Source organism: Macaca mulatta, chromosome 13 (assembly GCF_049350105.2).
Source record: "Macaca mulatta isolate MMU2019108-1 chromosome 13, T2T-MMU8v2.0, whole genome shotgun sequence".
Taxonomy (NCBI): domain Eukaryota; kingdom Metazoa; phylum Chordata; class Mammalia; order Primates; family Cercopithecidae; genus Macaca; species Macaca mulatta.
Genome location: NC_133418.1, coordinates 97,860,747 through 97,881,941, shown reverse-complemented (window position 1 = coordinate 97,881,941; position 21,195 = coordinate 97,860,747). Strand labels below are relative to the sequence as shown.

General features: G+C 52.7%; 3 protein-coding genes across 9 annotated transcripts; 1 reads left to right on the top strand and 2 right to left on the bottom strand.

The window, feature by feature from the left end:
- The first annotated feature begins 4,495 nt into the window (after positions 1–4,495).
- Positions 4,496–10,552, top strand: ABHD1 (abhydrolase domain containing 1). Of its 2 annotated transcripts, XM_001090188.5 has the most exons (9): positions 4,496–5,119; positions 8,195–8,355; positions 8,692–8,874; positions 9,064–9,109; positions 9,263–9,375; positions 9,499–9,672; positions 9,850–9,898; positions 9,997–10,162; positions 10,276–10,552. In XM_001090188.5, the coding sequence occupies exons 1-9, from the start codon at positions 5,006–5,008 to the stop codon at positions 10,485–10,487; spliced, it is 1,218 nt and encodes a 405-aa protein (XP_001090188.4). In that variant the 5' UTR covers positions 4,496–5,005; the 3' UTR covers positions 10,488–10,552. The 2 variants fall into 2 exon arrangements, with proteins under 2 accessions (XP_001090188.4, XP_077816099.1); XM_077959973.1 differs by lacking the exon at positions 8,195–8,355.
- PREB (prolactin regulatory element binding) lies at positions 10,506–14,407 on the bottom strand. Of its 6 annotated transcripts, none has more exons than XM_077958355.1 (9): positions 14,031–14,367; positions 13,278–13,467; positions 12,815–13,076; positions 12,575–12,731; positions 12,336–12,460; positions 11,963–12,136; positions 11,744–11,816; positions 11,406–11,565; positions 10,506–11,239 (listed from the first exon to the last, which is right to left on the bottom strand). In XM_077958355.1, exons 1-9 carry the CDS (start codon positions 14,163–14,165, stop codon positions 11,145–11,147), a joined length of 1,371 nt encoding a protein of 456 aa, XP_077814481.1. In that variant the 5' UTR covers positions 14,166–14,367; the 3' UTR covers positions 10,506–11,144.
- Positions 14,408–16,620: 2,213 nt separating this feature from the next.
- Positions 16,621–19,222, bottom strand: PRR30 (proline rich 30). Its single transcript, NM_001193874.3, is given in 3 exon segments — positions 16,621–18,465; positions 18,740–18,792; positions 19,053–19,222. A coding segment is annotated over 1 exon segment (1,239 nt). The 5' UTR covers positions 18,107–18,465; positions 18,740–18,792; positions 19,053–19,222; the 3' UTR covers positions 16,621–16,867.
- Between the last annotated feature and the right edge of the window lie 1,973 nt (positions 19,223–21,195).

Below are 21,195 nucleotides of genomic sequence, written 5' to 3'. Positions count from 1 at the left end.
GAGTGCGCGCGTGCGCGCGTGCGTGAGTGCGCATGTGCGCGTGTGCGGTCCGCGTGTGCTCGTGAGTGTGCTCGTGTGCGTGTGCGTGTGCGCACACGCGTGACATTGTGAGCGTGCGTGTGTGCGCGTGTGAGCGTAAGGATGCACGTGTGTGAGCGTGTATGTGTGCGCGGATGTGTGCGTATGCCTGTGTGCACACATATGAGTACAGAGAGACCAAGAGACAGTGAGGCCAGTGTGCATCAGAAGTATGTTTAACTGTGGTCATGCTTTGGTTGCCACTTTCTCTGCCTGAGGGACCCAGACGTATGTGACAAAATGCAACCTAACACTATTAGCATGTGCAGTTGTGGCTGGCATGTGTGGCTCTGTGTATGAGGAATTTGTGACACGGTAGGGAGTATTTTGTGTGACTGTGCATCCGTGTGATAGTGTGGGCTTCAGGGGCCAGGCACGGTGGCTCACGCCTGTAATCCCAGAACTTTGGGAGGCCGAAGTGGCAGGATCAGGAGGTCAGGAAATCGAGACCATCCTGGTAAACACAGTGAAACCCCGTCTCTACTAAAAACAAAAATTAGCTGGGTGTGGTGGCAGGCGCCTGTAGTCCCCGCTGCTCAGGAGGCTGAGGCAGGAGAATGGTGTGAACCCGGGAGGTGGAGCTTGCAGTGAGCCGAGATTGCGCCACTGCACTCCAGCCTGGGTGACAAAGACATAAATTTATTTATGTCTCAAAACATAAATAAATAAATAAAAAATAAATGATAGTGTGCGCTTCAGGGTATGGCCAACGTGTGACTGACTGCCCAGGGGTCTGGCAGTGCAGAGTGTTAGAGGCATATGTATTGGGGTGTCAGGGTGAACTCTTCCTGAGTTGTTTGTGACACTCCGTCACAGCGACACTGTCGTCACAGCGACACTGTCGTCACAGCGACAAGCCCACTCTCATCCTGTCCTCCCAGTGATAAATACTGCTAGTCACTGCCTCTTTAGATCACGGATTCCGCTGGTTTCAGCAACACCTCTCCTACCTCTGGTCATTTCAAAAAGGTCTCCATTTTCTTTAGCATCAGAGCTCCTCCGGGCCGTCTCCTCACTCTCCATCTGCTCATGTGCTCATTTGCTCACCTAGCTCCCATCACTGTTATGCATTGACTCGTGTCCTTCACAAAGTTGTATGTTGAAGTCCTGACTTCCAATACCTCAGACTGTGATCTTATTTGGAAATAATGATGTAATTAATTAAGATGAGTTCATACTGGAGTAGGGTGGGCCCTTAATCAATATGACTGGTGTTCATATCAAAAGAGGAAATGTGGACACAGACACACATATAGGAAGAACATTGCTATGGCCTGAATATCCCCCCAAATTCATGTGCTGAAACTTAGTCATCATTGTGGTGATATTAAGAGGAGGAAGCTGGGCACAGTGGCTCGCACCTGTAATCCCAGTACTTTGGGAGGCTGAAGTGGGAGGATCTCTTGAGGCCAGGAGTTTTCAACCAGTCTGGGCAATATAGTGAGACCATGTCTCTACAGTAAATAAATAAATAAATAAATAAATAAATAAATATTAGGCATGGTGGTGCATGCCTGTAGTCCCAGCTATTTGGGAGGCTGAGGCAGGCAGATCCCTTGAGTCCAGGAATTTGAGGTTACAGTGAGCTGTGATCCTGCCACTGTATTCCAACATTGGTGACAGAGCAATATCCTGCCTCTGAAAAAAAACAAAAAGAAGTAGGGCCTTTTGGGACATGATGAAACCATGAAGGCTCTCCCCTCGTGAACGGATTAATGACTTTATGAAAGAGGTTTCTGAGAAAGTTCAGCCCTCTTGCTCTCTTGCCTTTCTGTCCCTTCCATCACGTGAGGAAACCCAGATGCACCATCTCTGAGGCACAGACATTCACAGACACCGAACCTGCCAGTGCCTGGATCTTGGACTTCCTAGTCTCCAGAACTGTGAGGCATAAATTTCTGTTGTTTGTAAATGACCCAGTCTGTGGGGTTTTGTTATAGCAGCGCAAACACACTAAGATGTTTGTGAAGATGAAGACAGAGATCAGGGTGATGCTTCTACCAGTCAGGGAGTGCCAAAGATTTCCAGCAAAACACCAGAAGCCAGGGGAGAGGCACGGAATAGATTATTCCTCATGGCTCCCAGAACGAACCCACCCTACTGATATTTCAATCTTGACTTCTAGTCTCCAGAAGTGTGAGACAATAAATCTCTGTTGTTTAAGACAGTCCCCAACCTTTTTGGCACCAGGGACCAGTTTCAGAGAAGACAATCTTTTTTTTTTTTTTTTTTTTTTTTTGAGACAGAGTCTCACTCTGTCATCCCAGCTAGAGTGCAGTGGTGCTATCTCAGCTCACTGCAACCTCCGGCTCCCAGGTTCAAGTGATTCTCATGTCTCAGCCTCCCGAGTAGCTGGGATTACAGGTGTGCGCCACCACACCCAGCTAAATTTTATTTTTAATTTTTTTGTATTTTTTTTTAGTAGGGACGAGGTTTCACCATGTTGGCCAGGCTGGTCTCGAACTCCTGACCTCAGGTAATTTGCCTGCCTTGACCTCTCAAAGCATTGGGCATTACAGGCGTGAGCCACGGTGCCCAGCCTCAGAGAAGACAATCTTTCCACATATCAGAAGGGGTGGGGGTGAGGGGGATGGTTTTGAGATGAAACTTCTACCTCAGATCATCAGGCATTAGATTTTAATAAGGAGCACGCAACCTAGATCCTTCCTGTGTGCAGTTCACAATAGGGTTTGCACTCCTATGAGAATCTAATTCCACCACTGATCTCAGGCGGTAATGCTTGCTCACCCTGCTCGCCTACTGCTATGCTACCTGCTTCCTAACAGGCCATGGACCAGTACCAATTTGCAGCCCAGGGGGTTGGGGACCCCTGGTTTAAGACACCCAGTTTGTAGTGCTTTCTTAGAGCAAACTGCCAACTAATATACCACCTAAATGCCGATGATTACCAATTCTCCAGCTCCAATCTCTAAGCCCCAGGCCACTTCAGGCATTGAATATCCTACTAATTTGTGCCTGAGTCTTAATTTACAAAGGTGGCTGAGTGAGGACATGAAGAGGTCACTGCCATTGAAAGAAAAGCTTAATGTTATTCACAGTTCCCCTAGAAACAAAAGGCACAGTCACAGGGGGAAGTGCCAGTGTCACACAGGAGGCAGAAAGGAGCGAGGGGAAGGTACAGGCCTTTACTGGGGTGTACTTCTCCCAGTAAGGCCGGAGAAGTGGTTTGGGGCTGCCTAGTTTGAATAATCCCAGAGCACTCTGGGGCACAGGGACTGGTACTAGTTACCTGGTCCTGGGTTGATTTAGGGCAGGGGAGATACTGGCTTGGAATGTGAAAGTTAGAGAAAGGAAGTGACTCAGAGTATGAGCTCTGGATTGCAGGGAGATGTAAATAACCTTGGACATTAGGTTGGCCCTGTGATTTATGGATGCCAAAGAGACAAATACAGAACCTAAGGAAACGCAGTTAAAACACTCACCAGCACCCCATCCTCTACATGTCTGTGTCTAAATGCATCATCTTCCTCTTCAAATCTTCCTCTCCTCTGTTTCCCTATCCCAGGGATGGGCACTTTATGTCTGTGCAGTCGGAAACCTGGGGGCCATCCGTGTTCCTCCTTCTTCCCCTGCCTCCAGTCTACCACCAGGTTCTATCAATTGTGCCTCTGATCTTGAAGCTCTTCACTCCTCTCCTGGGTATACTCCAGTCCAGGCATCTTTTGAGCCTGGTGTTCTGTTAGCAGCCTCCCAGGGGCCTCTTTGCTTTTACTTTCCTCCTCCTCCAATCTATTCTCCCAGCAACTGAATGATTCTCCTAAAACATAACTCATGTCACTCTTCCCTTCTTAAAACCCTGCGATGGCTTTCCTCTGACCTAGGATAAACTGCAGCAATTATGTGGTCCTTGACCACCCACATGTTCCAGCCACACCAAATTTCTTTGTTCCCTTAAGACATCCTTCACCTCCAGGCTTTTGCCTATGCTGCCCCATCTGCTAGAACACCCTCCCATGAAGTCCGGGCACCCCCACAGTGCTCCCATGACAACTGGTACTTCCCTTGTGTGGACTCTGTTAAGCCCTGATGACTTGTGAACCTCCTATAAGCTTTACGGTATACTGATACCTAGGCTCCTCTCCAGACCAACTGTATTGGGGGTAGGGCCTGGGCACTGGCAGTTTTAAAAACCGTAGATGATTCCAACCTGCAGTCAAGGTTGAAAGTCATTACTCTTAGTAGACGACCTCCCATATTTCAATGAAGACAGGGACAGTAACATGGGGGGCGGGGTCTGCATCAAGTGCCTGGTACAGAGCGGGTGGTGAGCAAATTATCTACTGTTCGAGGACTGTGTGGCAGGGACTGTATGAGACAACACAGAGTGACACTGCAGGAAGCTGCATGTGTGTGCAATGCCAACACTGAGCATCTGAAAGCTGTGTGACAGTGTGGGGTGTCACAGTCGGACAGTGACTGGTGAGGGTCACTGTGAATGACTGTAGTCTGTGACAGAGCAGAACGTCACCGTGGGAGTAGCTGTGTCCTGTGTGTGACTGACTGCGAGTGCCTGAGGGGCTCTGGCCAGGCTGCTGGACTCAGGGCGTCGCCGGGGAAGAGGCTGATGGAGCTGGAGATGCCGCGCACCAAGATGGCAGCTGGGGGAGGCCGCTTGTCCCGGGCTCCAGAGCCAGGAACCGCGGAGCGGAAGCAGAAGGCGGGGGAGGGCGGGAGGCCATTCGCAGGTCGCTCGAGTTACTTCCGCGCGGGACACTAGGCGCAGCTGCCCAGCCCAGCGACCAACTAGCACCGCCTCTCGCCGCCTAGCCGCCGGCACCGGCGGTGGGCGGGGCGGGCAGCGCGAACGGCCGGCAGCTGCGACAGGACCTGCACAGGCTGCCTATGGCAGGCGGCCGGCGAGCCGGGGCCAGCCAGGAGCCTGAGGGTCGGAAGCCCCCAACACAAGATGCTGAACTCCTTCCTGAGCCCCCAGAATGGCACCTGGGCAGACACCTTTTCTCTGCCCTTGGCTCTTGCCGTTGCCCTCTACTTGGGCTACTACTGGGCATGTGTCCTTCAGGTGGGTGCGGGTCCAGTGCTCTGGCGGGCGGGTTTGGGTGTAGGGGCAGCTTCCAGACACGGGCTTGAGCCCTTGGTGGGAGCTGGAATGGTTGGGCTTCCCCACAGATGAAATTTGCTCCCACCGAATGGAGACTCAGCTCTGCCTCCCTAGTGCCTCTGCATCCCATGTGCTCCCCATGCCACCTGGGCCTTTTGGGCACCGGAGGGTGCTGCTCTCTATGATGTGGACAAGCATTTGGGAAAAGTGGGTTGGAAGGCATCCTGAGGTGTCAGATATGTGCACACTTTGCGTTCCTTTTTAGGTGGTTTAGCTGAGTCTTTCAGCTGCACTGAAGGAAGGAACCAGAGGTCTGTGGGGTCATGGCTAACTCCCACCACCACCCACCACCCAAATAGCTTAGTAGGGCCTCCCTTCCCTTAAGGGCTGGCTGAGGCCAGAAACTGGCCTAGCCCAGAACTGATGGATGACCCTAACTGTCCTTGCTCATTCAGCCCTGTTTTATGTTCCAGGCTCTCCATATAGTGTGATGAGAAAGTTTGAAGAGGTTGATTTTGATGAATTTGGAGATTTTTCTCACTGAAATTTAGATAAATACATAATTTACATATCCAGGAAAAGCCAAATATTTTCATCTTCATTAAACTCTGTTCTAGGTAGCTGAGTCTAACAAGACACCTACTGGTTCGAGTCCTTTAAAAAGGTCTACAGGAGCCTTTAGTGTTACCGAGACTTTTCCATATTTTCAGAGCTTTCTACATTAGCATTTATTGTTTACTAAATGTCTTCCTTAGGGCCGGGCACGGTGGCTCACGCCTGTAATCCCAACACTTTGGGAAGCAGAGGTGTGAGGATCGCCTGAGATCGGGAGTTCGAGACCAGCCTGACCAACATGAAGAAACCCCGTCTCTACTAAAAATACAAAAATTAGCCGGGCATGGTGGCACATGCCTATAATCCCAGCTACTCGGAAGCCTGAGGCAGGAGAATCGCTTGAACCCAGGAGGCAGAGGTTGTGGTGAGCTGAGATGACACCACTGCACTCCAGCCTGGGTGTCAGAGCAAAACTCCGTCTCAAGGAAGAAAAAAAAAAAATGGATAGCAACTCAAAATCTTGGCAATTAGGAGGCAATACACAACAGTGACTAGGCAGTGCAGGCTCTAGAGTCAGAGAGACCTGGGTTTGAATCTCCTGCTCTGCCACTAACTAGTTCTGGCATGCTTCTGACCTTTGACAAGTTATTCAGCATTCAAATACAACCTATTTCATGAAACCATTGTGAAAATCACAAGACAAAATTTGTGTGAAGTGCTTAGCACAATGCCTGGAGCTTAATGAGCACTCAACAAATCTTACCTACAAGTACTGGTGGTAATGTCATAGTTAGTAATTTTGTTTTGCTTGCTGTGTAACTGGACAAACCACTTAACATCTGTCAGTCATAACTTCTTCACTTATAAAATATCTCATAAGCTTGGGCTTAGTCCAGTGCCTGCACACGACTGACAGCTGTCATAATTCCAGGGCTTAAGGACTAGGGTTGAAAGTCACATCTCCCAACAGTTGCACTATCAACTTGGCCTCTCTGCCATTTGCCCCTGTAGAGTATGGGGACTATACTGGAGATAGAAACCTGGTCTTCATGTTCCTTAGGACTCATTGCAGATATGCAGTTTCTATTCTTGAACCTATGGCATACTCCTCCTTCACATGCCTTCTACGTGGCTAGGCTCTCTCATTCACTTGAGGTCTGTCCAGAATACAGCAGAGAAGCTGAAAGTCAGGGCTCAGTGCCCACTGACCTCATCTGTCCCTGTTATTTCATCTTTGTCACCTTCCCCCTGGCTGGCACGAAGGAAGAAAAACATCGATTCACATTAGGGCTGTTCTTCCTTTAAAGCACAATCTAACAGCAGGGGCCCCACAAGTAAGAGAAGATAAGGTCCCTGGTAGAAAGAAGCCCCTTAGGCCAGGCGCGGTGGCTCACGCCTGTAATCTCACCACTTTGGGAGGCCAAGGCGGGCGGATCAAGAGGTCAGGAGATTGAGACCATCCTGGCTAACACGGTGAAACCCCGTCTCTGCTAAAAATACAAAAAATTAGGACGGCCTGGGTGGGTGCCTGTAGTCCCAGCTACTTGGGAGGCTGAGGCAGTAGAATGGCGTGAACCCAGGAGGTGGAGCTTGCAGTGAGCCAAGATCGCGCCACTGCACTCCAGCCTGGGTGACAGAGAGAGATTCTGTTTCAAAAAAAAAGACAGTGTTTTGCTCTGTCATCAGACTGGAGTGCAGAGGCGATTCTCCTGCCTCAGCCTCCTGAGTAGCTGAGACTATAAGCATGCACCACCATGCCTGGCTAATTTTTGTATTTTTAGTAGAATCAGGGTCTCACTATGTTGGCCAGGATGGTCTCCATCTCTTGACCTCATGATCCACCCGCCTCAGCCTCCCAAAGTGCTGGGATTACAGGCATGAGCCACTGCGCCCAGTCGGCTTCATTTTCAACTGCAAAGTAAAGGTTGAAGATTGAATGGTGCTGCATTTCTTCAGCCCCTGCCCAGAACCCCGACTTTTTCTGCAGGGGATCAGCTGGGCACTTATTTATTGACAGGGTCTCACTGTCGCCCAGGCTAGCGAACCATGGTGCTATCATAGCTCACTGCAGCCTTGAACTCCTGGGCTCAAGCGATCCTCCCACCTCAGCCTCCCAAGTGGCTGGGACCACAGGCGCACACCACTGAACCTGGCTATTTACATTACCTGCTGTCTCCAAAATGGGTTTGGGGCATGGATAGGCTGAGCGGGAAAGTCAGCACTCAGTCAACTCAGCAGCTCCCAGTTCAGGGTCAATTCTGGGCAGTGACACTCCAAGACTGGGTTTTTAGGGGCTCTAGCTGGAGTGTATTATAGAGACTTGGCCATTCAACTGAGCTGTGCTGAGTATCTCACGTGCAGACAAAGCAGGGTCCTCCCGGCTGTCCTCTGGAGAGGGGCCCTCTCACCCTCTGGTGTTGGGTGCCTCATTAGCTTGGTGCAAAAGTCAGGGAAGTGGGGCAGACTGTTGTGTGATTACAGAGGCCTCGGCTGGTGGCTGGGCCACAGTTTCTGGCCTTCCTGGAGCAACACTGTTCCATCACCACGGAGACTTTCTACCCAACGCTGTGGTGTTTTGAGGGGCGACTACAAAGCATCTTCCAAGTCTTCCTGCAGTCTCAGCCCCTAGTCTTTTATCAGAGGTAAGAAGGGACAGAACAGGGTGAACGTGAAACCCCAGGTATCTAGGGAAAATCTATTTACCACTTTTAAAATGTAGGTAATCTGTCTCATCTACATCCCTGTATTGAGAGTACAATGAGAGTGGATGTTATATGGAAGGGCCATATAATTGCATGGCCATCAGGTCATGATCTTTTATGTCCCCACCCCACATTGTCAAGCCTTACTGTTTTACATGAAAAACACCCTCAGAGGATGCTGATGGGAAGTTATGAGACTCGTTTATGGGTGGGGCACAGGACAAAGCTTTTGAATTACATCGTTATCTTTGTGTGCCTCTTCCTCCAAAACCACAGTGACATCCTCCAAACACCAGATGGAGGCCAGCTCCTGCTAGACTGGGCCAAGCAGCCTGACAGCAGCCAAGACCCTGATCCTACTACCCAGCCCATTGTGCTGCTGCTTCCTGGCATCACCGGCAGTAGCCAGGAGACATACATCTTGCACCTAGTTAACCAAGCTCTGAGGGATGGCTACCAGTAAGGATGGGTGCAGCCCCGGAGTGGGGTGGCATCTGAGAACGTGTACTAGGGAGAAATCAATCTGGACACTGATAGATATGAAGAATGCTACACGAAGGGAATCTTTGGACAGGGGTCTTTCTGAAGACTACTGAAAGGGAAGAGGGGCTAAGAAGGGTCTAGCTAAGATGTACCTGTGTGCCACAGGGCTGTCGTGTTTAACAACCGGGGCTGCCGTGGGGAGGAACTGCGGGTGAGTAGCGGCCTTCCTCATAGTAGCCCTTCACCCACTCCCTTTAGAGATCCTTGGCCCTGGGGCTCTACCTCCTACCTCTCCTTCCTCAATTTCCCCTCCACCTTCTGACCACGGTCTCCCTCCCTACCTAATGATCTAATTTGCCCTCAGACCCACAGGGCTTTTTGTGCCAGCAATACTGAAGATCTGCAGACAGTCGTGAACCACATAAAGCACCGCTATCCCCAAGCTCCACTGCTAGCCGTGGGCATCTCTTTTGGAGGGTAAAGATTGCCTAGGCTTAACCCAGAGGCCCAGTCTTCCTTTCCTCCTCCATGTCCCCTCCCTCTGTCCCAACTCACATTAATGCAAACCCTTCTTTCATGGTCCCTTGTCCAATTCTACAGGATACTGGTGCTGAATCACCTGGCACAGGCCGGGCAGGCTGCAGGGCTGGTGGCAGCACTGACTCTGTCTGCATGCTGGGATTCCTTTGAGACCACCCGCTCCCTGGAAACCCCACTCAACTCACTGCTCTTCAATCGGCCCCTCACTGCTGCGCTCTGCCAGCTTGTGCAACAGTAGGGTCGTGGCAAGTGGGAGGAGGCAGTAGACAGAGTAGGATGGCAGACACTCCAAGCTCTCCTAGTGCTCGGTCAGTTCTCTCTGGGCTTCTTCACACATGAGATAGTAAGACAGGGCCTGGGGGCGGGGGGTCAGGTCCAGGTGTCAAGCCAAACTCTTATGTACTCTTGTAGAAACAGAAAGGTGATTGAAAAGGTGGTGGACATAGACTTTGTGCTACAGGTATAATCTTCAGCCATGCCCCTGGGCCCCCCCAAATGAGTCTTCCACTATCTTCTCATTCTTTATCATCTTAGCCTATCCTACGGTAACACCTGCAGGCCCGCACAATCCGCCAGTTTGATGAGCGCTACGCATCTGTGGCCTTTGGATATCAAGACTGTGTTACCTACTACAAAGCAGCAAGCCCTAGAACCAAGGTAGATGCCATCCGGATCCCTGTGCTCTGTCTCAATGCAGCAGATGACCCCTTCTCCCCCGTCGGTGGTGAGTACTCTGAATCAGGACACTTTGGCCCCAAGGAAAATGGGCCATGAGGGACATGACAGACAGCCTGGGCTCCCAGTAAAGGCCGTTTCTGACCCCTGACCCTCTCCTAGCCCTTCCCATACAGGCCGCCCAACACTCCCCCTACGTTGCGCTGCTCATCACAGACAGGGGTGGCCACGTCGGCTTCCTGGAAGGGCTGCTCCCATGGCAGCACTGCTACATGAGCCGCCTCTTGCATCAGTACGCCAGAGCCATCTTCCAGCCCCCAGAGGGGCTGTCTGACCTCTGGGCTCTCTCGCCTTCTGAGGACAGAAATAGCTGACAAGAGTACCATTGGGGGTTTCAGTTCACTCTTTCCTTGTTTATTAAATATCAACTTTTCCCGCCTAGTGGGCTGAGGTTCATTTTCCCTTTCCTCAAGGTTAGACTATCTAGGAACTTACTGCATCTTTAGGCCGGCTGGCTTAGTGCTACCCATCTGAACCCCCAGATTACTACCCAAGTCATCTTTTTGCCCCAGCAGCAAGTACCAGGCCAGTCCCTTCCCCAGCAAATGCCAGGGGCTTCATGTGAAGGGGAACTGGCCCCAAGGCTGTGAGGGGAGGAGGAGAAACTGTTTCTGCAGGAAGGACAGCAGTGCCTCCAGGCTCTTGGGCATCTTCACATGTTTCTAGAGAAAGGACAAGCTCAACTCTCGAGCCTCTAGTAGGCAGAAGGAAAGAGGCAGGGAGTATGGCCTGGGCTTCAGACACCACTGTTCTGGATGGAGCCACAGATGATGAAGTCAGGGTTCCTGGGGCCCAGAGTCAGGCAGGGCCATAACCAAGCCTTTTCACTAGAAGGGAAGGCAGTGCCCATTCATCTTATCAGAGGCAGCCTCAGCTGTGGACCCGAATGGAGTGAGCAAAGGGAGTCCAGGCCTCCACTCTGCTCTAGAGATGGCAGTGTCCAGGCTCCTGATTCCCAGGAAGCAGGGAAGCTAAAGGAAACCTGGAAAGGCACTCTGGAGCAGCAGGATGGTCACAACAATAAGCCCGACACATAGCAGGAGCAGGAGCCACACAGGAACACTCCCTGCAGGAGGGAAAGGGAGAGGTCAGCAGGCCAAGGGGCTTCCCAGCCTAGAAACCAGAACCCTTCAAAGGGGGAGTGGCACAAACAAGAGCCTAGCCCCCGGGGGGCATGTTTGTGGTCCAGTTAAAGGTGGGGTGGTGCCTGCCTGCCCCGCCCAATGACTCACGCCGTGAGGGCAACAGATGCAGCTGGCAACGACTGTCCACAGCCACAGAGAACAGGGCAGTTTCATGGGACCCAAGGAGCTCTGGACCTCGACCCTTCTCAGGTAGAAAGGCCACATCCGTCACCACAATGCCATGGGCCTCCCTCACGTAGTAGAGGCACTGCGGGTAGAAGGAAAACGAGTGAGGAAAGGCCTAGCTGGGAACTGTCTTTCTGGAAAGCATGCTCCCCACCCCCAGGTTTTCCCTCTATAGAACGGGCCAGACTCCTTCCTGCACACTCAGGGTAGACACAGGCCTACAGTCCACCGACAGGGCCATGCCAACCTCCACCCATTACCTGGAGAGAGAAAGCTATGTAGATGGCAACAGAGCCAGTGACCGTGCCCAGGCCTAGGAAGGTGCCAGACTCACTGCAACAAACAATAAAGTGCTCGTTGTCCTGGAGGCTTGTGCAGCAACCCTCATACCCCAATCCCAGTCCGCGGGGACCCAGGCAGGACTCCTTTCCAAGCTCCCTCAGGGACCCCCACCTAGCCAAGGCAGCAATGTCTCGCACCTGACATTGAGGCAGGAGATGACTTCATGGCCACAGGACTTGGTCCGAAGGGGCAAGAAGTTGGAGCCATCCCAGGCTGTGAGGTAGCAGGGAGGGGGCTGGCGCAGGCGCTTGTGGGGAATTTGTACTGTGAAGAGTCGCAGCCCAGCAGGCTGGTCTGGAACCTGCCCAAACCTGGGGGCCGGATGAGGAGCTATTCAGCTCCTGGGGCCTGCCCAACCCTCCTCAGAGGTTTGTGCACCACCTGCACCCTGGTCAGACCTGAGGTAAAACTCAACAAGTTCCTCCCCAGCTCTCCCATCCCCAGTCTTTTCCCTCTCCCCCACCACAGCTGGGCTATGCCTCTTTCAGCCACCCCGCAAAGTCTTCACACCTGCAGGCCTGATAACGGTAAGGTGTGCTGGAAAAGGTGGGTCCATTCTCTTGCCAGTGCAGCTGTGTCACCAGCTGATTCTTCTGCCACACAGAGGCCTTAAGGTCCCGGCCCACAGTTACCAACTAGTCAGGAATAAAGATTCCAAGGATGGACAGTTAGGGGATCCACTCACTGGGCAAGCAGCATAAGCACCTCCTCTCTCCTTCTCCACCCTCCTCCCACCCCCACCCCCTCACCTTGCCATCAGGCCCTAAAGCCAGGTCTTCAATCTCCCCTTCGTGGGCTTTGAACTCCAGAACCTTCTCCAGGCTGGGTACCTGTAGCCAAACCACCACCATAGTTAACTCAGGTGTCCAGCAAGTACACTGTGACTGATCTCCACGCCACTCCCTTCTAATGGCCCCTCAATGCAAGCTTCATTCACAAGTTTCCCAGATGCCACGTTCAGCTTCTCACAATTTTGGTCTTGCTGTTACTGACATTCATCCTCCCTAACCCCGCAAACCCACACCTTCCAGACACGAACGTAGCCATCTGTCCCTCCAGTGGCAAGCAGGGTATTATCGTGGTTGAAGCACACAACTTTCTGCAGTGGATCGGAGCTGAAGTCTGTCTGCACTGCCTGCAAATTCTCTACCCTGAGTTCTAGCCCCTCGTGCTGGGTTTCCGCTCCACCTCCACATTTCTTCTCTGCTGGGGCTGCTCCCTTCCTTTGTCGAGGCCCCTGCTCCTTGGAACCTGTAACACAAACACTTGGCCAGGTTCTAGGCTTCTACAGTAAGGAGTACTGGCCCCTCTCTCCATGGCAGGTGCCCATACAGCTTCTAGCTTGCTACCAAAACCCTACTTCCAGACGCACTTCTTTAGAGACACCAAGATAAGAATGACCTTACTCGTTCAACCCTTTCCCCAAGCGGGTAGAGGGAGAGAGCTCCTTACCTGCCTTCTCTGCCTTGTTGCCTTTCTGTTGATGGGCCTGGAAGCGCAGGAGCTGACAGTGGGCATCCTGCCCCGCAGCAAGGATGTCACCAGCCAGTGCCAAGTTCATGGTGGCCCGTGTCTCTGTGTCATGGGAGTGCAGCAAGGAGGCACTCAAGCGCCCATTAATCCGCTCTAGCTGCAGAAAGTGCTGTGGGAGGGGGAACCCGGATGAGCAAGTTCAAGGGTGCCCAGAGAGCACGTCTAGGAACAGTCTGATGTCTTACCCCTTTACCTTCTGCACGTTATAGTTCACAAGGGGTTCTCGAGTCTTTTTTCTCTCATTTGGGCCTCACAAATCTCTACACTAAGCAGGACTGGGATTATTACCTCCATTTTACAGAACAGGGTGAAGCTCAGAAGAGGGAAGGAACTTAGCCTAAACCCAAAGGCACCACTCTCGCCGCTGCTAGAGGGCAGGCAAGACCTCCGGGAAAAGGCCAGGATAAGAGCCCTGGAGCTGCTCCGAGGCGGAGCTGAAGCGTTCCTGCCGGCTCTGCAGCTGTGTGCAGCTTTCACTTTACCTTAAAAGCCTCTCCTCTGCCTGCTGAGTTCTCGACTGAAATTCGCGCCGCGGCGTCAGGCAAGCGGGTCTTCCCAACAGAAGTGGGCAGGGCCCGAAGCTGGAGTGTGGCCCGCCCCGCGACCCCCGGCCACCCTGGAATCGCCGCCAGCCCACAGCAAGACCCAGCCCCAGTGGCTCTGAGCTCTCACCACACCATTCTTTATGCCTGTCTTCGCGGCGCCTCCTCCGCCCGCAGCGATGAGCAGCCCAGTGCTGGGGTCAACCTGAAGCGCGTACAACGGGAACGGAGCCCGGTACAGCTCTGGCGCCCGGCGTCGGCCCATCCCGCCCGGCGCGCGTTCACTGCCCGCACCACGGCACCCAGGACATAACGGGCCGGGCCTTCGACTACTGCCCCGGCCGCTGGTGAACTCGGCCCCGTCGCCGCTGGGAGCACACCCGACCCCTCTCACACCGGGGAATTGCCAAAACCCTGACCACCCGCGGGCAGCCGAGGTTCAGCTCGAGTGCGTCTAAGTCGCTCTCGCAGACGCGCACTGCGCACGCGCACCTGTCCCGCGTCTCCCTCCGCGCAGGCGCAGGAGCACCGACACGAGTCAGCACTAGCCGGCGGGGCCGCCTTCCCCGGGGCGGGGCTTCGATTCTCCACCCCTGGCGCGGAGGCACAGTCTCCCAGCACCGACTTCGCCATCTTTGTGCGGGGCGCCCCGGGGCGCGGAGGAGGTGGAGCCAGTGGAGGTTGATGAGGGTCAACCTTTAATAAAGAAATCCGACTCACGCCTGTAATCCCAGCACTTTGGGAGGCCGAGGCGGGCGGATCACAAGTTCAGAAGTTCGAGACCAGCCCGACCAACATGGAGAAATCCCGTCTGTACCAAAAATACAAAGGTGTGGTGGCATGCGCCTGTGGTGGCGTTCGCCTGTAATCCCAGCTACTCGGGGGCCTGAGGCAGGAGAATTACTTGAACCCGGGAGATAGAGGTTGCAGTGAGACAAGATCACGCCATTGCCATTGCACTCCAGCCTGGGCAGCAAGCAACAAGAGTGAAACTCCGTCTCAAAAAAAAAAAAAAAAAAAATCCTCTGCCAGGCATGGTTGCTCATGCCTGTAATCCCCCTGTAATCCCAACACTTTCAGACAGTCCGAGAGAGGAGGATGGCTTGAGCCTGGGCTTTCTAGACCAGCCTGGACAACATGGGGAGACTCCGTCTCTACAAAATATTTAAAAATTAGCCAAATGTCGTGGCACCTGTGGGCCCAGCTGCCCAGGAGGCTCAGGCGGGAGGATCACTTGAGACTGGGAGGTCGAGGCTGCAGTGAGCTCGACCACTATGCTCGACCACCAGTGATGTCACCACTGCACTCCAGCGCCTGGGTGACAGAGCTAGACCCTGTCTCTCACACACATGAAATCCTCGAATTAGGACTGTTCCCACTTGGTGAGTGATACGCCAACTCCTGGGAGCACAGGCCTTTGCAGCTTACCCCAGAGAGGAAGTGATTTGCCGGAGGGCACACACCAGAAACCACCGGAGTCTCTTGCTTCTTAATGGAGGCAGCATGAACTTAAAAATAAACCTGACTTCAAATGCTGAATCCACTGCTTCCTCGTATGGGGACGCCTCTGTCATCCTTAACTCCTATGCCCCACTTTTGGCAGGGGTAGTGTCCACCATTCCCTTTCTCAAGGCTTCACACTCCTGGGCCGGTGGCTTAGTGGGTGGCCAGCTGCTTTGCTGGCCTCAGCAGGGCAGGTATCTTCTGCGCCTGACACTCCATCCTCCCTCGGATTTGTGACCTTTGTGCACTCTTGAGAGTGAGCACAAGGGATGTCCTTCCCTGAAAGGAGATACCCCTCCTGCATTCTGATTAACTAAGGTGCACCCAGAGGAGTGGTGCAGTGGCTTCATCTTTGGTGATGCTAGTATCTGTCCCACAGAGTTACATTAGATGTGTGAAAGGCATGGCCAAGCTGTCTGCATATCTTAAGTCCCCAGGCCTTGTGGGTCCCTTGTCCTCCTTGGATACATGGCACCTGCTCTTTCTGGCCTCTCTGTTTCCTTTGACACCACCCTCCAGGGTCTTTTTTCTTTTATTTTTTGATACAGAGTCTCGCTCTGTTGCCCAGGCTGGAGTGCAGTGGTCTGATCTCAGCTCACTGCAACCTCCGCCTCCCAGGTCCAAGTGATTCTCCTGCCTCAGCCTCCTGAGTAGTTGGAACTACAGGCGCCTGCCACCACACCTGGCTAATTTTTGTATTTTTAGTGGAGACGGAGTTTTACCATGTTGGCCAGGCTGGTCTCGTACTCCTGACCTTAAATGATATGCCCACCTTGGCCTCCCAAAGTCTGGGATTACAGGCTTGAGCCACCACACCCTGCCCTTTTTTTTTTTTTTTTTTTTTTTTTGAGATAGGGTCTCTGTCACCCAGGCTGGAGTGCAATGACATGATATAGCTCATTGTAACCTTGAACTCCTGGACTCAAGTGATCCTCCCACTTCAGCCTCTTGAGTAGCTTGAGTAGCTGATAGTACAGGCACACCCCACCATACTCAGCTGATTTTTTTATATTTTTATTTTTGGAGAGACAGGGTCTTGCTTTGTTGCCCAGGCTGGTCTCAAACTCCTGGCTTCAAGCGATCCTCCTACCTCAGCCTCCCAGTGTGTTGGGATTATAGGCGTGAACCACCCCCTCCCCGCCACCAAGGGTCTTGTTGGAGACTGGCACTCCTGTAGTTATAGCTACCTATTCTGTGGACTCAGCAGGACACAAACACAAGTTTCACAGGGTCAGATTTTATTAGCTACACGGAGGGCTGAATGGGGTCTTGGTGCCCTTGGTCCTCTTCAGCCTGGAGACAGCAGACTCCACAAGGGGCTCCCAGGGTTCAGAGCAGGAGAACACACCTGACTTCCTGCCAGCCAGCCCTTCAGGGTGTCTCGGGGACTCCCCGAGATCTGGGGCCTGGTTGGGAGGGTGGGGTTTGGAGGGGGTGTTCCAGGGGGCCTCCGTGGCTCTGGAACTAAACTGATGACTTTTGGAGAATGAGCTCCAGAGAAACTGGCCTCTTTGGGGCAGGGCAAGGCCTGGGCTTCGGGGAGGTAGTGGCCTGTTTTGGTGCCCGAGGTGGAGGCCCGGAGAAACATCGTGGAGAGTTTGGTGATTGAAGGCCTGCAGACCTGAAGCTCCTGGTCTGGGAGGGTGTGCCTGGGGCTGGGTCGGCCCGGGCCTGAGCTGCTGGAGGCTGAAATGCTGGCGATGGATGCCCACAGGCCTGAGGATCCTTGCCCTGAGGCCCTACTTCCTTCGGCCTTTTTTCTGGCAGCAGATGCAAGGCCCTGGCCTGGCCCTGGGGGAGGCGGAGGCCGAAGCCGATGCCTATCCGGAGTGGCCCAGATTCCTGGCCTTCCACACAGGGCAGTAGTTGGGGGAAGGCAAGCAGCCGGGGTCCAGTCCTGTACTTGGGGAGGGGGCAGGAGGGGCTGCGGGGCCGGAGGCACACCAGGCATATAGGATACTCCACGACTGGGGCCTGGCCGGTTCTGCCTAGCCACAGGTGCTGCAAAAGCAGGAGCCGCAGGTCGTGTGCGATGCGGCGGTGCCCCAGCTGGACCACCAGGGCCTGGGCCAGGGCCCCTGGGTCCCTGAACTGTGCAGGATCCTTCTCGCTTGGCACGCATCTCTCCACTACCCCAGGGGACCCGGACCCGGTGTCCCTGTACTGATGCCAGCGCCATGTCTGCCTGTTAGAGTGGAGCCTTTGAGAAGGTGGACTTGGGCCTGGGGAAGTGAGCGTGGAGCTATGCAGGTCCTCGGGGTGGGAAGGAGACTGGCAAGGTGAGTGGGGAAGGGAGGAGTTCTGGGGCTGGGAGGGAGAGAAGGAAGGGGTCAGAGGAGGAGAGGGGTACAGCCAGTGGTTGGAGGGAGACGATGCACGTGGATTGGGGAGAGAGAGGTAGTTCTGGTGAAAGAAAGTGGGGGAACTTGGGAGAGAGGGAGAACAGGGATGTGGCACAAAGTCAGAATTTGGGTCACAAGAGCCAAATTGGAAGCCAGGAGAAGGGGATGCTGGTGGAGAGAAGGAAGGATGATGGGACTGAGTGGAAAAGAACGGTGGGTGAGAGGGACGGAGGGACTGATGGGCAGAGAGAGGCTGTAGGTTGTGAGGAGAGGAGTCTACAAGTTGTGAGAAGCCCCAAGGGGGGCACCCGGGGAGCACTGAGGTCTGTGGCAGAACCTGGTCCTTGTTTTGAGGCAACATCGCCTTGAATCCAGAAGGAACTGGGGCAACAAGACTAGGTATGAGAGAACTGGCAGAGTCAGGACCAGTATCTCTGAGGTCAGCTGTGCCTGAGAAATCAAGGCCACCTTCTGTGCACAGAGCTTGGCTCCAGCCTGGTGTGGTTGCAGGTGCTAGTGGCAGGCCAAGGGGACACCCAGACCTCCAGGCTCTCTGGGTGTTCAGGCATGAGCATGAACCTAAGCTTGGCTTCTCACTTCTTTGCAGTCAGCCATTGATGAGGGATGTGTGGGGATGGAGAATCACAGCTGCCTCTTGACAGCGGAGGGGCAACAGCGATTATCTGGGCGGGGCAGAGAGGAAGACAAAGCCCATAGGACCTGGAGAGAAAAGACAGAACCCAAGACACTGAGAGAATTGGTCCATTTCTGGCTCTGCCTCATGTCCCTAGTTCCAAGCTGAACTCACCAAGACTTTAAATCCATGTCACCTTTGGGATCAAAAGAGCTGGCAAAATGCTCCAGGGAAGGTGAGAAGTGGGGAGGAGAGGAATAAGGAGGAAGGGAGGGTAGGATGGATTGGAGGAGGGGTTTGGGGGCTAGGGGCTGAGATAGAAACAGGAATTAAGGGTGTTCTGGTGCTGGGAGCTCTTACCAATGAGAATTCCTCTGGGCTGTGTTTCACAGGCACTTCAGCATTGAGCGGACCTGGGAGAGAGGAGCAGAGTCACCAAATGGTGGATATACCTTTCTCTGTCCCCAGCATCTAACACTAAACGCACTATGAGCCGGGTTTCTGTCTGAGCCGTGAGTTTTGCCCTCAGTCCTCCTTCAGTCATTTGGAGGCCTGTGGTACAGGTTTTCATTCTCCTAATCCTGACTCGGGGGTTCTGCAAGCATCCTAGTGTCCTGCCACTCTGGTTCCTCTGACCCCTTGTTGCCCCTAGTGCTGATATCCTCTAGCTCACCCTGGCCCAGACAGAGATGGCTCATTACACCCAGCAGCAGAAGGAATGGGGCCAGCTGGTAAAAGCCTCTGGGAGACTGGGACTTTGTCTAAGAGGTGGCACCAGGGTTGCCGCCCCCAATGGGAGCTGGGGTCCCCATTCCCTGAGTTCAGTTCTCCCTGGCAGCATGTGGGTATGTCACAAAGGTCAGGTGCTGACATCATAGAATCTCCTCCTTGAGGCTCTGGGACCTTCTTCCAGAGATCATCCAAAGGCTGGCCCTTGATAATGCTGTGAAGCAGGCAGAATTCTTCAGTGCACTCAGTTTCTCCTTCAAGACCCAGCCCCCACCTCTACTCTTGGCCTATGCACTTTACAGCTCCAACCAGCTCCTTCATCCATTGCTCTCCCCACTCAACACAGCCTGTCTGGGCTGAGCTCATGCACCACACCTTTCTCCCCCTTGGGATATACCTATTATATGTTTTAATAACTATTTTCTTAACTGCTTTATTGGGATATAATTCACATACCATACAATCTACCCATTTAAAATGTACCATTCAATGTCTTCTAGTATATTCACAGGGGTGTAGAACCATCTCCACAATCTAGTTGTAGAATATTTTTGTCCCCCCAAAAATAAGTCCTGTACCCATTAGCAGTTGGTCCCCACTTTTCCCCCAGCCTCTGGAAACCACCAATCTACTCTGTTTCTATAGGTTTTCATATTCTAGACATTTCATATAAGTGGAATTATACAATATATGGTCTTTGGTTGACTTCTTTTAACATGTTTGCAAAGTTCATTCATGTTGTAGCATGTATCATTGCTTTATTTTTATTGCCAGATAATATTCCTTTGTATGGATATGCCATATTTTGTTTATCCATTAATTAATTGGTGGACATTTTGGTTCTTTCTACTTATTTATTTTTATTATTATTATTATTATTATTTTTTTTTTTTTTTTGAGACGGAGTCTCGCTCTGTCGCCCAGGCTGGAGTGCAGTGGCGCGATCTCGGCTTACTGCAAGCTCCGCCTCCCGGGTTCACGCCATTCTCCTGCCTCAGCCTCCCGAGTAGCTGGGACTACAGGCGCCCACAACCGCGCCCGGCTAATTTTTTGTATTTTTAGTAGAGACGGGGTTTCACCGTGGTCTCGATCTCCTGACCTTGTGATCTGCCCGCCTCGGCCTCCCAAAGTGCTGGGATTACAGGCGTGAGCCACCGCGCCCGGCCTTATTATTATTTTTTTTGAGACGAATTCTCACTCTGTTGCTCAAGCTGGAGTGAAGTGGCGCAATCTTGGTTCACTGCAACCTCCACCTCCTGGGTTCAAGCAATTCTCCTGCCTCAGTCTCCCGAGTAGCTGGGACTACAGGCACAGGCCACCATGCCCGGCTAATTTTTGTATTTTTAGTAGAGATAGGGTTTTGTCATGTTGGCCAGGCTGGTCTCAAACTCCTAACCTCTGGTGATCCGCCCACCTCAGCTTCCCAAAGTGCTGGGATTACAGGCATGAGCCACTGCGCCTGGCATGGTTCTTTCTACTTTTTAGCAATTATGAATAGTGCTATGAACATTCTTTTTTTTTTTTTTTTTTGAGACGGAGTCTTGCTCTGTCGCCCAGGCTGGAGTGCAGTGGCGCGATCTCCGCTCACTGCAAGCTCCGACCCCCCGGGTTCACGCCATTCTCCTGCTTCAGCCTCCCGAGTAGCTGGGACTACAGGCGCCCGCCACCTCGCCCGGCTAGTTTTTTTGTATTTTTTAGTAGAGACGGGGTTTCACCGTGTTAGCCAGGATGGTCTCGATCTCCTGGCCTCGTGATCCGCCCGCCTCGGCCTCCCAAAGTGCTGGGATTACAGGCTTGAGCCACCGCGCCCGGCCGCTATGAACATTCTTCTACAAGTTTTATGTGGACATATGGTTTCATTTATCTTTAGATACATAGGAGCAGAATTACTGAGTTACATGGTAAATCTATATTTAACATTTTAAGGAACTACCAAACTGTCTTCCAAGTTGGCTGTACCAATTTTCAATCCCATCAGTGAGGTATAAGGGTTCCAATGTTTCTTTAATCCTTACCAACACATGTTGTTGCCTGTCTTTTTTATTTTAGCAATCCTAGTGGGTGTGAAACAGTATGATATTGTGGTT